The 14,220-nt window shown below is 35.4% G+C and overlaps 3 protein-coding genes and 1 pseudogene across 3 annotated transcripts; 2 read left to right on the top strand and 2 right to left on the bottom strand.

Moving 5' to 3' along the window:
- Positions 1–408: 408 nt before the first annotated feature.
- On the top strand, positions 409–5,321 carry LOC140970314 (probable protein phosphatase 2C 59). The gene is made up of 9 exons (XM_073431978.1): positions 409–691; positions 1,022–1,342; positions 2,349–2,476; positions 3,285–3,383; positions 3,475–3,633; positions 4,140–4,226; positions 4,330–4,421; positions 4,742–4,816; positions 4,913–5,321. The coding sequence occupies exons 2-9, from the start codon at positions 1,260–1,262 to the stop codon at positions 5,069–5,071; spliced, it is 882 nt and encodes a 293-aa protein (XP_073288079.1). The 5' UTR covers positions 409–691; positions 1,022–1,259; the 3' UTR covers positions 5,072–5,321.
- A 481-nt stretch (positions 5,322–5,802) lies between these two features.
- Positions 5,803–7,585, bottom strand: LOC140970330 (ubiquitin-NEDD8-like protein RUB2; annotated as a pseudogene).
- Positions 7,586–7,965: 380 nt separating this feature from the next.
- On the top strand, positions 7,966–9,935 carry LOC140970317 (peptidyl-prolyl cis-trans isomerase FKBP13, chloroplastic). The gene is made up of 4 exons (XM_073431981.1): positions 7,966–8,384; positions 8,555–8,647; positions 9,384–9,444; positions 9,677–9,935. The coding sequence occupies exons 1-4, from the start codon at positions 8,043–8,045 to the stop codon at positions 9,808–9,810; spliced, it is 630 nt and encodes a 209-aa protein (XP_073288082.1). The 5' UTR covers positions 7,966–8,042; the 3' UTR covers positions 9,811–9,935.
- Positions 9,936–10,016: 81 nt separating this feature from the next.
- Positions 10,017–11,586, bottom strand: LOC140970316 (zinc finger protein CONSTANS-LIKE 3-like). The gene is made up of 2 exons (XM_073431980.1): positions 10,799–11,586; positions 10,017–10,451 (listed from the first exon to the last, which is right to left on the bottom strand). Exons 1-2 carry the CDS (start codon positions 11,516–11,518, stop codon positions 10,158–10,160), a joined length of 1,014 nt encoding a protein of 337 aa, XP_073288081.1. The 5' UTR covers positions 11,519–11,586; the 3' UTR covers positions 10,017–10,157.
- Between the last annotated feature and the right edge of the window lie 2,634 nt (positions 11,587–14,220).

Here is a 14,220-nt window from a genome sequence, read left to right as displayed (position 1 = left end):
AATGCGTTTTATGAAAACATTACCACAACATTCGATTCGTACGTAAGATCAATATATGAATATAATAATGTTATAATTCTAATCATTCGTAAAACTTAAGTATTTTTTTTTATAAAAAAAAGGTCGTGTATGTTTAATTACAGTAAGTTATAAATTGATATTAATGAATTAAAAATTATCTTTAATCAAAAAATTTTTGAGTAGCATAAAAAATTTTCAAAACATAAACTTGAAATGTTTAGTTTCAGATAATTCAGCACAGATTAGAATGTAAAGTTAATTAGCCCACCCGTTGTTTGATGAAACCGGAGTTAAAGTTACACGTCAAATTTGTGATTTGACCAAGTTTCTTTTTCAATCTTCATCCCCCTTAATTTCGGCTATGCGTAGGACCCAAAACCACCCATAACAAGTGAATACAAATCATCGCATTTAAACGAGTTCTCTCTCTTTTCTTCCTGGAAATTAAATGGGAAACCCACATAAATGATAGGAAATATGAAGGATTTTTATGATATTATTATTTTTGTTGTTGATTGTTGATGATCTTAATCTCGACTAATCATTGATCCATTTTCTTGATTCAAAACCGTTGCAATAATTTATTGTGCTATTACAAGATAAGCTGATCTTTTCTTCATCTTGTCTTTCTTCTCTCTCTCATGGCTTTCTTCTCCGGTCCATCTTTCAGGTTTATATCTCTGTCTACGCATGCCTCTGTATGTCGAAGTGATTATTTTTTTATGGGTTTTCTTTTATATATAACAATCACCGTTGAAGAAGTTATTCAGTCATGTTGTGATAAAAGATTTCATTTTTGAAGTTTTAGATTTTTTATATGACGGGTATGGATGTATTTCGATTATGTAATCTGATTAAGGGTTTAAAAAATTGAGGACGTTGGATTTGTTCGCTTCTCCTTTTGTGGCTCATGAAGTTCATGCCCTTGCATATTGTTAGATCTGACGTTTGATGGGATTTTTTCTCTCTTCTTTTGTTATGTTTTGTTTTTTGTTGACAGGTTGGAGGGTAAAATCAATTCTTGGGATTGAAAATACTTCAGATGCTGTGATGGTGTGATAGTTGTTTCTTGGCACCAATTCTATAAGCATTTTCCTATTTAGGTTATCTAGATTTGCTGCGCATTCTTGCCAGAGGGCAAGAGAACTTGATCCTTTTGCATTTGATTTGAAAAGGTCAAAAATTTGAAGCAATAAAAGGACTCTCAGCATAAAGAATATAAGGTTGAGATTGGTTATATGGGTTATCTCAATTCAGTTTTGTCGCAATCTACCAGCCAAAACAAAGTTGATGATGCCCCCGTCAGCGGCGGAGGCCTCAGGTGATCGTCTTGTCCATGTTTCATGCCGATTTTGAATTATCAATTATGTTGTTTATTTGATTTGATTTTATTTCAGGTTTCTAATTTGCTCACCAAATCAAGATTTTTTTATTATTTAACAAGAAAATATGTGCTTATTCATTCTGATTTATGAATCGAATTCTCTTGTTATTTATCAACCACTTGCATTCTTTAATGTGGTTTACTGTTCTTTGTATGTGATAATGCACAAAGTGGAGTAAAAAAAAATTACATGGCCTTCGTTTATTATCTTTTGCATCAATCTTAATTTCTGCTAACCAGCTATAGGTGGCTAGTGACTTGTTTTTTGAGGTCTGAGTCACGTGTGGTTACTCTGATTAGTTAGTTGTAAAACCTTTGTCGCATTTTGTCGGGTCTACTTTGAGTTAATTTCGGGAAAAGATTGTTTTTGTTAGAAGTTTTAATTGAAATAGTTAATTTTTCATTTGTCACATATGTTATCGGCGCCGCACGATTTAGGTGCTTATAACAACATGTCTGTTGGACTATATTTGTTGTTATGATGGATATTTTTTAGATTACCCTTTCTTTTTTATGAAAAAGCTTCGGAAAAACTTAATTTTTTCATATTCCCTGTGTTGCTATTTCTTTTTTTCCTGTAAAAATGATACTTCTCCCATCTATGGGATTTAACTTAGTATATATGACAAATAAGTTGGACTTGATTGTTTTCGCTGAGAAAATGTGGTTTTGTTAGTATAATTGACGCTATCTGTGGCCTTGGAAACTTGTTAAGATGAATAAGCAACAAACTTTTTGACGCCAAAAAATTCTATTCATTTTTGGGCTTTCATTCATGGTATGAACAGCAGCAATTTGGTTTAAATTTCTTGAAATTGTACAGTACTGAAGTTTGTGTTTCGTCATATCCTGTCGAGATATTCATGGATGTTCGTCTCAGAAAGAAGAACATGTTGCACGTTATATGATCTAACCCTTAATACCCCTAATTACCTTGTTTCAGTCAGAATGAGAAGTTCAGCTACGGATATGCAAGTGCTCCAGGTAAAAGGTCCTCGATGGAGGATTTCTACGAGACAAGAATTGATGGTGTAGATGGAGAGATAGTTGGTCTGTTTGGTGTCTTTGATGGTATGTCTTCCCTCTCTCTCTCAATCTCTCCAGGCAATTGGAGTTTACACAAGTTTGTCTTCAAAATTTTCATGAAAGAAACAAGTAATCTACTTTTAGAAGCTTATGATACCACGTTACTATCAGGGACGGATCTAGCGGGAGGCAAGATGCAAATTTTGAATTTTATACCTTTGTTTAAAATGCACATTTTGCCCTTCCAAAATCCATTAAATCAGCGATCCAGGTAAATAAATTTAGGGTTTTCTCCTGGACATGCAACGATCCTTAAGTTTTATTGTTTTCTTGCAATGGAGGCTGATTGTATTCACGGTTTCCCCTTTCTAAGAGTTAGAAGATCTATGGGGTAGATTCTAGCCCGATAATTAACATTGGAAAAAGGAAATTTTCCATGTGCTAAGTTTTTCATTAAGTTTGTTATCTTTTTTCTTGATAAATTTTATAAACACAGTTGACAGAGGGGATGTAAATGACAAATGTGGCAGGTCAAGAACTAATGAAATCAGTAACATCTACCTTATTCATCGTTATGCAAATTAATGTGAACAACTCATCTCATTCAAAAGTCAGTAAATGTCATCCAGCACATTCATATTAACAAGTAATATATAGCATGATATATGTCTACTTTACTTTTTTCTTGATTTTCTTTGGTCAACATTCGTAAATCTCCCTATAGTTTCACCTAATTTATTCCGTGTTATTTTTCCTAGATCTAGAATTTACTGCTGAATGACTTGTAGTAGTTTACCAAATTCTATGTTTTTGGAGCGGTTCTTCACTTGTGTATCTGTCTTTGCCATTATAGGTCATGGTGGAGCTCGAGCTGCAGAATATGTTAAAAAAAACCTTTTCAGTAATCTGATCGGGCACCCAACATTTATTTCAGACACCAAATCGGCTATAGGTATGTTTTTCATGTTTCATCACAATTATTACATTATATTACAAGCTTCTCTTACTTTTAGCTATGTTTTGCTGTTTTGGTTCCTTTCCAGCTGATGCATACCGTCATACAGACTCGGAGTTGTTGAAATCTGAAAATAATCAGAACAGGGATGCAGGGTCAACTGCTTCCACGGCTATCCTTGTTGGTGACCGTTTATTGGTGGCAAATGTTGGTGATTCCAGGGCTGTCGTTTGCCGGGCTGGTAATGGTAAGATCGACATGCTTTGTTCTTTTAAGCATCTCTATATACAATTTACTCGAACTGAAACCTTCGTTGAATCAGTTTTATCTTTAGATGGAGAATGAAAGTTATTGCCAATTAAAACCGATCACATATTTTGGATATCAGTGATGGCCTGCAGTCCTGTATGGCTGCTTTCGCTGTACAAGAGTGGAAATTCAACATTTAGGCGCTATATGGATTAAATACTTGAGTTGAACTGTTACTGTTATTTATAATAACTTTGTTACAACAACCGACACTTTACAACGCTACATACTGAAATTAGAACCCTTAAACTCAGGGAGTATATATTTGATGCAATTAAACAGGCAAGATTATCTGTTAGCATTAGAACTTGAACTTTTTAGAATAATACTAGCTTATTGCTCTTTGTGGATGCTGACCGTACTCAATATACTATCTATTCCATGGAGTATTCACTCTGGAATTTGTTATTCCATGGGATTAAATGGTTTGGTTGTATCTTTCAGCCATTGCTGTCTCCCGAGATCACAAACCGGACCAAACAGATGAGAGACGGAGAATTGAAGATGCTGGAGGTTTTGTAATGTGGGCAGGTAGTAGTAGTTACCATAGCTTTTTCATTCTCGATTATTATTTAGTATCATTCTTGTGGTGTGAATGGTTTCTGGCTTTCTACTGATTTAATACTCTCGATAGGGACTTGGAGAGTTGGAGGCGTGCTTGCAGTATCTCGTGCATTTGGTGATAGACTGTTGAAGCAGTATGTTGTCGCGGATCCAGAAATCCAGGTGTGCTGTAAATACTCTCTCATAATGATATATGTGAACAAGTCAACATCATGCGAACTATCATATTATTTTGATGGAAGGAAAATATGGACGAATTGTTGTGTTATCATGAAATTTGATCTTTTTTGTTTGAACATCTGATGATTCTGATCGTCGTGTGCGTGGCCCCAAATTTGTCATTTCCTGATATTTTAAAGCGTTATGGCTAGGAAAATTTTTCAAGAAAGCCTTCAATGAGTCTTAATGTTCTTGCGTGTAAGGCGTTTCTAGCGAAACCATTGGTGATCCTATCCAATGTTTTGATACCTTGTTTTCCACAGGAGGAAAAGGTTGATGACACCTTAGAGTTCCTTATCCTTGCAAGTGATGGACTTTGGGACGTTGTTACGAATGAGGTGCTACATTTTGGGTTCAGTTATTGGTTTTGTAATCTGGATTCTTGCTGTTATATCCAAGGTTGAATATATTTGTAATTAATACTTTATCTACAGGAAGCCGTTTCGATGACTAAACCGATCCAAGAGCCCGAAGAAGCAGCAAAGAGGCTAATGCAGGAAGCATATCAGAGAGGAAGTGCCGATAATATCACCATCGTTGTTGTCCGTTTTTTGACCAACAAAGATGAACCCTCGAATAGCAACTCAATTTGAGGCATAAAATGCTTTTATATGGTGGTTCAATGCTTCTTCCATTTCTCTATTTAGTCGAGATTGGAGAAGTAACGAAGACAAAACGAACACGAATAGAAAGAGTTGTACTCCAATGAAGTGTAGAAAAGACAGAAACCTATCATGCCAAATTATGCTCTACTGAAAATTTGTTCTTCGGAAACGTGTAACTTCAGATATCCAACGCAATGACTGTCTTTAATGTGATTTGTAATGTTATTTCCTTGTGTAACTTCTTTGATGTCTACTTATGCGCCGTACTTTTCTGATCGCAGTATCCTAGTACTAGGGAAAACGCAGACAGGAGTAGAGCTGCTACGTTAGCAGAACGTACTCATCTCTAGAGTTGATGTAAAACTCTAAACCCAAAATATTAGTCCATTAATTAGAAAAAGATATTAAAACTAAAATACATTGCACGATCATTTGTAAAAGAATATCGTCGACATTATAAGCACCAACGCCTACATTGGCTCGCTTTTGGGGGCTTATGGAAATCTATAACCATTCGCGAAAAAATGCAAATGTATCAAATCCCTAACGATACCACTTTAGATAACCGTTCTTCCCATCGCGTAGTTTACACGGCCACAAATTCAGAAGGATTTAAATCGGAGAGTCTTCCCAGCTCATCGATAATTTTGTCCATTTGTTTATGAAACACAACTATGTAGTTGTAACACAAAGTGACATGAGAGCAAATAGAAACAGTTTTCCGGACTCACAAGTGATGAATTACTTCTCAGTGAATCAATCCCGTGATTCAATATGATTCAACCGCCAATTAGAGGATTCACAGAAAAAAAATTTCTCATAATTGAGACACATAAATAAGGGAAGACACAATCACAATTTCATGAATATTTCAATAAACTGGCCTATCATAAGCCACATTAACAGGTTTCCAGTAAATCAAATTTAATTGCAAATCTATGGAATCCCAGTTGCTCTTTATAGATTCCCACCCCTCAGAGCAAGAACCAGGTGAAGAACAGAGCCTCCCTCGATGTTGTAGTCTTTGGCAGTTTTATCATCTGCAAGTTTGCTTACCAGCGTATATGAGCCTACATACAAAAAATATGTTGTTTCACCATATGGCCCAATATCTTAAATTCCGAAGTCAAATCAGTTATTTTTTCATGACTTCAAGTCATGGTTCAAAACATGTGCTTGAAAAAAAACAAAATCTTCAAATAAAAACATGCAAGTTTGGACCACCTACTTTTGCAAATCTAACAAAATCAATAATCAAATCAAGATTCAGTCAGCAGAAAAAGAAAATGTACCACACCTTTGCTGCACTGGAGGGATTCCTTCTTTCTCCTCGACTAGTTCCTTAATCCGGTCGATGGTATCGGTTGGCTCAATATCGATTTCAATCTCTTTTCCAGTGAGGGTCTTAACCTTGATCATAGTCCCTCCCTTTAGTCTCAAGACAAGGTGAAGCGTTGATTCTTTCTCGATATTGTAATCTGCCAATGTTCGGCCATCTTCTAACTGTTTACCTGCAAATATGAGCCTCTGCTGATCTGGAGGTATACCTTCCTTGTCCTGGAAGAGCAGTAAGCGGCGTATTTAATCAGTTTCAGAACAAGATGAGCTCCTATGGAAACCAAAATGCAAAAACAAATCAATGTTTTACCATACAACATTACATCCAGCTCGTCCCCACTCAAAAGATGAGGAAAACAAGGTGGAAAATGAAAATGAACAGTTTTCGTGCAAATATTCAAACCCTTTCCGCTAAGAGTGTAAACGAATTGAGCCGGTTCGCGAACTTTTCGAGCTGGCTAGAAAAATATCTGATTCATGTTATCGAATTCAAGCCGAACTCGAACATGTTGGAACTTTTTTTCGAGCCAAACTCGAGCTCGAATTATATTGTTTCATAGTTTGCGAACCGATCACGGACATTGATATTATTAATATAATATAAATATATATAAAATAAATATATTTTGAGTTTTTCAACTATTTATTTTCGAGCAATACTTAGAATAGTTCGCGAATATGTTCCAATTTTCCGAGCCGAGCTCGAACCCGAGCCCATATTTGAATCAAACACGAACCAAAAATTTTAAATTTTTCGAATTTTGAATCGAGCTTGAGCTCGAACATATCAATTTCGATCCGAATTCGAGCCCTAAAGTTTTCATCATATTCGGCTCAATTGATTCATTTACACCTCTACTTTGTGCTACTGAAAACACAATTAGATGTAGGTATTAAAGTTAAATCAGCGTGCGCTCCAATTTCACCAAGGAGAAAGTAACGAAACTCGAGGAGCATAAGCTTCCAATCTCGTGAGAAAAAAGAAATAATCTCCCATGGCCTTTCATATTGCCCAAATTGAAGAAACTATTACGTCAACATAAGATAATCTAATCGCAAAATACTGCAAATATTACAGGCCACCTTCCAGCAGGACTCCAATTACCAAGCATAATGCTTAAACACAAAATATAAGTGGAACAAAAAGTAACAACAAACTACAGAAATCAGGAGATGATATTCATTTATTAAATATATTTAAATTATACATTTAATATATGAATGTTACATCATTAAAAATAAAAAATGTGATCATCATATCAAAATTGTATCAAGTATCATACCGGAGTTCACTAACCCACAACTCTTATAAAAAAAATTTTGTTTTGAGACATCGAGGACTAGCCTAGTTCCTCTTGCTATTTGGAATGTTTTTCGAAGAACCAGATTACAAACCATCATTCCTTACATTTTTCTAAACACACAACCGGGATAGAAATGTCGGTCTCTCATAAAAAGAATGATAGACCGGTTCTTATTTTTCGAGGGACTGTGGTTAGAACCTCTGGTTTTTCTTCCTTGCAATTTTTTTTTTNATATCAAGGTAACCGGGCTTTTTTTTTCCCTATTTTCCGAGATGTCAATCCAAGCTTATCTCCTTGTGTTTGGCTAGAAACTGGACATGAACACTCTTCCATTTTCCACTGGGGCATACAATCCCAAAACCAATGCTGCCCCAGGAATCTGCAGAAAGAAACTATACAATTTCAAATCCTCAGGTGTGATATTACAGATACAACAAAGCACGGCAACTTCAGCTTCTATAAGCAGAAGAGAAGCAGCATTTGGGATTGGCTTTTGCTTCAGTAGTTTTCTTCAGTTTCTTAATTCTCAGCAGGATTCTGCGGCGGCCAAGGAAGCTGCCTCTCCACCGTGCGAGTTCACCGCAGCTTCTTCAGGCCTCGAGTATTGCGACAAAGTAATCGGGACTGGACCCGAGCCTGTCAAAGGACAGCTTATCAAGGTAATTCGAGGCATTAATTTCATGCATATCTATTCACGAGGTATATATAGATCGAACCATAAATTATCATAAAACTCAATTTGTATTCAATTAATTGTCTCTTAAGATAAGACTGAAAACCCCTCTGAAAAAGAAAAATTACAAAATGAGGGAAAGGGCCTTTTTTGCAGGCTCATTATGTGGGGAAACTGGAGAATGGCAAGGTGTTTGACAGCAGCTACGATAGGGGGAAGCCTCTCACTTTTCGGGTTGGTGTTGGTGAGGTAATATTGTAACTGTTGATTTGGAAATCAATATTTTTATGAGTTTGGGTACTCTTGGATGTAGTTTCATCATAATACATGTTTATATTTGGGAAAATAATTTTTTGTTATGCTTGATCAATTTTTTTTTTTTGGTCTCAAGTTTTCAAAGCTTAGTTTTTAAATATTAATTTTTAATTTTCGACTACTTTGGTCCACTCACTTACCCGACGTATGAAAATTCAGCAATTTTCAATGACATCTGCATTTTTCAATCACATCATCGATTTGACTAAAATATAGTTCAAAAAATTAAAATTCATTGTACCAAAACAAATTTTGGAAACTTAATAGACTAAGACTCAAAATTTCGCCACTCAACCTTTGAGACGGAGAGCAAGAATTATACGTTCGAGTTAATAGCATGTGCTCTATGACATGTTAATATTATTCTCAAAATCTCGAGTTTAATATTGAATAGTACACATCAATAACGATTATAATTTGATACTAGTCATTATGTACATTGAATTTGTAGAATTCGATCCAGGTGTAACACAATATTTTAGCAGTGGCAGAATGATCGACCGAGCACGCATCAGTATCACATAAGATGTTCATTATCACAATTGTCGTGTTGTTTGATGCATCTTGATCAAGACTATATATTTGAAATAAATACACGAGTATTTCAGTATAAACATGAGATTGGATAAATTTTTTAATTAGTATTTTCGTCAAATTTATGATAATGTAGGTGATAAAAGGATGGGATGAAGGAATCCTTGGTGGTGATGGGATTCCAGCCATGTCTGCGGGTAACATTAGTATATCATCCTTTTTTTTTTGTGCTATCTAACATGCATGCATGTAGGTATATCTCCATTCGTCTCAAATTTTTTATGTTTATCAAATAGAATGATTGAATTTTTTGTAGATTATCTAATTTAATTAAATTAATTTATCTAAAAAATATTGAGATTTATTGGTTAATAGCTAGAAATTCATATTTAATCCCTTTGACAAATATTGATTAATATAATTTTGTAGGTGGAAAACGTACGCTGAGAATTCCTCCTGCACTTGGATATGGGATAAGAGGAGCTGGATGTAGAGGAGGCTCATGCATTATTCCCCCAGATTCTGTTCTTTTGTTCGATGTCGAATTCGTAGGGAAAGCATAGAATCACTGCTTGATTCTTGTAATTTAATTATTGAGCAAGAAGCAAAAAAGAATTTTAGTAATGTTTGCAACTTTTTTTCTGGTGTTTCGATAATAAATTTTGGGTAATTAATATTTCTGTGGATATTTTAAACCCTACTGTTTAAGCGATCATTTGAACCCCAGAAAACAAAATTTAAGAAACTCGATCTTGACAGTCTGCTGCACAAACAAAACTTCATCACATTACACATATAAGGTTACATCATCAAAGCTAAAAAAACAGCGTCAAGTCGTGATTAGGTCCTACAAAACATGCATATACAATATTGTATCAAACAAGAAATGCAGACAATCCCACGACTTTAACTAAAAAGTTGGGACGACAAAGTAGGAGGAATCAAGTTCGAGCTCTGAACGTTTGGCGAACCTGCCTTTGATTCTAGGCCTCGTCTCCGCATAGGCCTTTCTCGAGGCATATCGGATGGTTTTTTCGAACTTCCTGTTCTTTCTTTTCTCCCTGTACCGCAACACCCTTGCTTCTCTGTCGAGCCAGGAGGCCGGGTTGGCAGGGATAGTCTCGTTGGTCGCAAATGTGTTTATTGCATCGGCCATCGGATTGTGGTCCGGTACCAATCCCACATCCAAGGACGAAGATGATACCTGTTTTTTAATTTCAGTCAGTAAAAAAGTGATTTAGACTTATAGTTTATTAGCACCAAAGTGACTAAGATGATCTGATAGATTGGTCTTATGATCCACCGAATCCACATCATGCATGTGCTGTACCGTTGTGAATTCAAGTTAAAATAGCACGCATTAATCTGCGCTTGACTCATAAAAGTTTAATTTTCGATATCGAGTTCAACTATAAAGTATTTTACGAATAAGTGTTAATTGTTATTAGAAATAAGACAAACAAAAACGCTGGCGAAAAAAGAATGATAATGGAAATCAAGAAAATAATAAAAGATAATAATATAAAAATGAAGGATATATGAAGAACGTACATTTTGGCGGATGGATTGTGAGGTGAAGTTGTACACGAAAGGCTTGGATCCTGGATAGTTCACTTCACAAGTAGGAAACCCGTCAACCACCGGACCCGGAATCTGACCCGATTCGAATTCGTTCTTGCACTGATGAACCGGCACCACTCCATCAGAACAATGGTACTGCTCTTTCTCGTTTGTCACTCCAATATTCTTGGGCTTCTGCTCATACGATATCAAATCAAGATCCAAACACGGATCCAGATCATTAAACAAGTACTCGGCGGATTTATATTCGGTCGAACCGGATTCATCGTCCACTTTACTACTCGGGTCGTTGAGGAGCCATGAAGCGGCCTCCGCCTCCTCCTCGGAGAATTCATCTACGATTATGGCGGTGGAGGGAGATGATCTCATGGCTGAAGCGGCGTTGTAGAAGGGGATGACTGGAAGGCGCTCGTGGCGGCTGGCGAGGGGGTTGACGGAGTGAATATCGCGGTCGCACGCGGAGCAGAGCGCCGCAGCGTCGGCTTTGCAGGTAACGGAAGCTGGGGCCTGCTCGCAGACGTCGCAGAGGAAGACACGAGCGTGACTCAAAGCCAGCTTGTTGGCGGCATGGATGTTTGTGTCACATGTTGTGCAGAGGAAAGCGGAGTCCGTCCGGCAGAACACCGCGGCGGGGGAAGTTTTGCATGCGTCGCATATCTTCGAAGTGGAGCTCCAAGTTTCACCCACCATTTTTTTTTCTTCTTTGTATTCGTCTTTTCAGAATTGTATGAAGGAAAATAATACCATTTCCTATTTCCTTGCTTTTAATACACTAGGGGACCAATAATTAATACCATCAAAAAGTCATCAAAATTTATTTTGAGTTTATTTATTTAAATATTCAAATTTTGACTTTATTATAATTAAATTAGCTCCCAAGGGTATTAGCTTGCGTACGCAACTTCGTTTATTCTAATTTTCAACTATATTTATTTCATGAAATTAATTACATGATACGATGCAAGAAGTCATTAAACAAAACTTAAAAAGACCTCTAATATGATTATTATTTACATCGAGAAAATAAGGTCAGAAGAGGATGGGTAAGGGAGATCACGAAATGGCCAATGAGAAGATGCAACGTGGCATAATATTAGCCATATAAAAACTGGAAATCGTCGTTAAACAGGTGTGTATAAGGGGGTTGTTTGGCTCTTTGTGTGCAATCTGTTTCAAAAGAAAGAAAAAACAAAGGGATTCATTATGAAGTATGGGTCCCATGTGATTTGAGAGTTTGGGCAACTTGTACCCTTACATGTACGCATTGCTGGAAAACAAAATAAAAGGCAAATTGGTAGTTCGTGGCCAAAGTTTACACGTGATTTTCCGGATAAGAGGAGTGGGAAGGCCTCGATCCTACTAAAATTAAGAGATTTCTAATTTAATGTTAGAAGATCATATAACATTCCTCCACCAAGTTTACGAGGATACATACACATGCGTGGTATGTTTATTCAATTGAAACATTTTTTTTTTTTTTGTCATTTTCAAATTAATTATATTTTCATATTTTTTATTAGGAATAAGTAATATAGTTTTGGATTCGTTGTGGTTGATTTCGAATACAACAAAAAAAAATTCAACGAGATAGTCTCACAAGTCGATTTTATGAGATTAATCTTTGATTCAACTTACAATAAAAAATATTTTTTTATTGTAAATATGAATCGGATCGATCTGTCTCACGAATATAAATTTATGAGACCATCTCACGAAAAATCTACTCATACGGAAATTGCAAATTCCTCGAGTACTTAAAAAAAAAATTGGATTAGAAGGGATAAGGTCACCCCTCTAACTTTGAGTATATTAGATGTTTTGATATTGGTGACTCGATATCGATCAGCTTGAAACTCGATACCTGGCCCAGTTCTGTTTGGCTTCACCTTGTTTTAATTGCCACGAATGTTGAAATTGTGCCCAAATGATTAAATAAAGGAGAAAAAAATTGTTTGCCCGCCCTCCTGTTTTCGCACTTTGATCAATTCACACACAAATCTTAAAACTGACGTTTTATATATGTTAGCTTCTACAGTGAATTTTCTAGTAAAACTCTATATATGACCTTTTCAAGGTCACCAAATTATGATTATAAGTAATAATAAAAATATGAATAGAGTGCTACACATTTATTGGCAGATGAACCCAAATTTAACAAGATTCCGACTTAAAGCGTGTTTGCAATCTTTAGGGGAAAAGAAGAAGAAGTGATTACCGATTTGAAAAAAATATATATGAATTTTCTTCTGGAGTGGGTATCCTATGAGGCGATACTTATTTTCGTGAGATGGGTTAATTCAATCTACATTTAAAATAATAAATAATATTTTTTTATGAGTCAAATAAAACAAGAAATTATCCTACAATCAAAGTTAAAAGAATCTGTGGCGGCGAAGAAGCTAGAAGAAAGGGCGGATTGGATGTTTGGGAAAAAGTTCAGAAGGATCCCTATACTCGCAAACTTGGGCTGGGCTTGAAATTAATCTTGGGCCATTCCAAACCTGGGCTGGGCTTGAAATTAATTTAATTTTCTTTTTTTTTTCCAGTAACAAACACCTTGTCGTGTCTTTAATAAGACACAGCCATGTAAATTGTCACACGGGACTACATATTTGAAATCCTTGGAAATCTCATGAAATGATGAATTACAATCACAAGAATCTCCTAAAATAGTAATCAAACTGTTGAGAAGGAAAAACCAATTCCTTTAAAAAGTTATGTAACCATTAATAATGGGGAGATGCGGCCAAAAACATGCAACAACTATTTAAGGATTTTATGGTTCGGGTCACCGAGTGCACGGGATAAACCCTACACGCCACTCATATCTGGCTCACACGTAGCTTTCTTCTTTGCTACTTTTAAGATAAGTTGTTGTATTCTGAAATTTTCATGCCCCTAATATATATATATATTCATGATATACCTATAGAAAATTATTATTATTTTTGTTATATATTTATTTCTTTATGATTTTGATATTTATGTAGTCAAATTTCAAAATCAATTAGTTATTTTTGTTTTTGTTTCTGTTTTTACAATTTTAATTCGATCTTTTGTTGATGTGAGACTGATGTGACACTAATATATTTTTGATATGCCGCTATAATGTGTATGGTCACATCTACATTTGATGAAAAATAAATAAAATTGTCTAAAATCAAAATATACATAACTATAACTGAAATTAGATAACACAGATAACAAAAATGCAAAAAAATAAAAATAAAAACACACACATGAGTAAAAATGCAATTTGTCTTGTGCGTGCTTTCGAGTATATTTTTTATATTTTAATTATTTGTTGAGCGTGATCATGATGTAGATAGAGATGATTAAAAATGTGAAATTTCAAATTGTAGCATAAAATTGCGTATATATATGGGTGGTAT

The sequence above is a fragment of the Primulina huaijiensis genome, unplaced genomic scaffold (assembly GCF_012295235.1).
Source record: "Primulina huaijiensis isolate GDHJ02 unplaced genomic scaffold, ASM1229523v2 scaffold5453, whole genome shotgun sequence".
NCBI classification, from domain to species: domain Eukaryota; kingdom Viridiplantae; phylum Streptophyta; class Magnoliopsida; order Lamiales; family Gesneriaceae; genus Primulina; species Primulina huaijiensis.
Note: the sequence above shows the minus strand (reverse complement) of the source record. Positions and strands in the feature narration are given on the sequence as shown.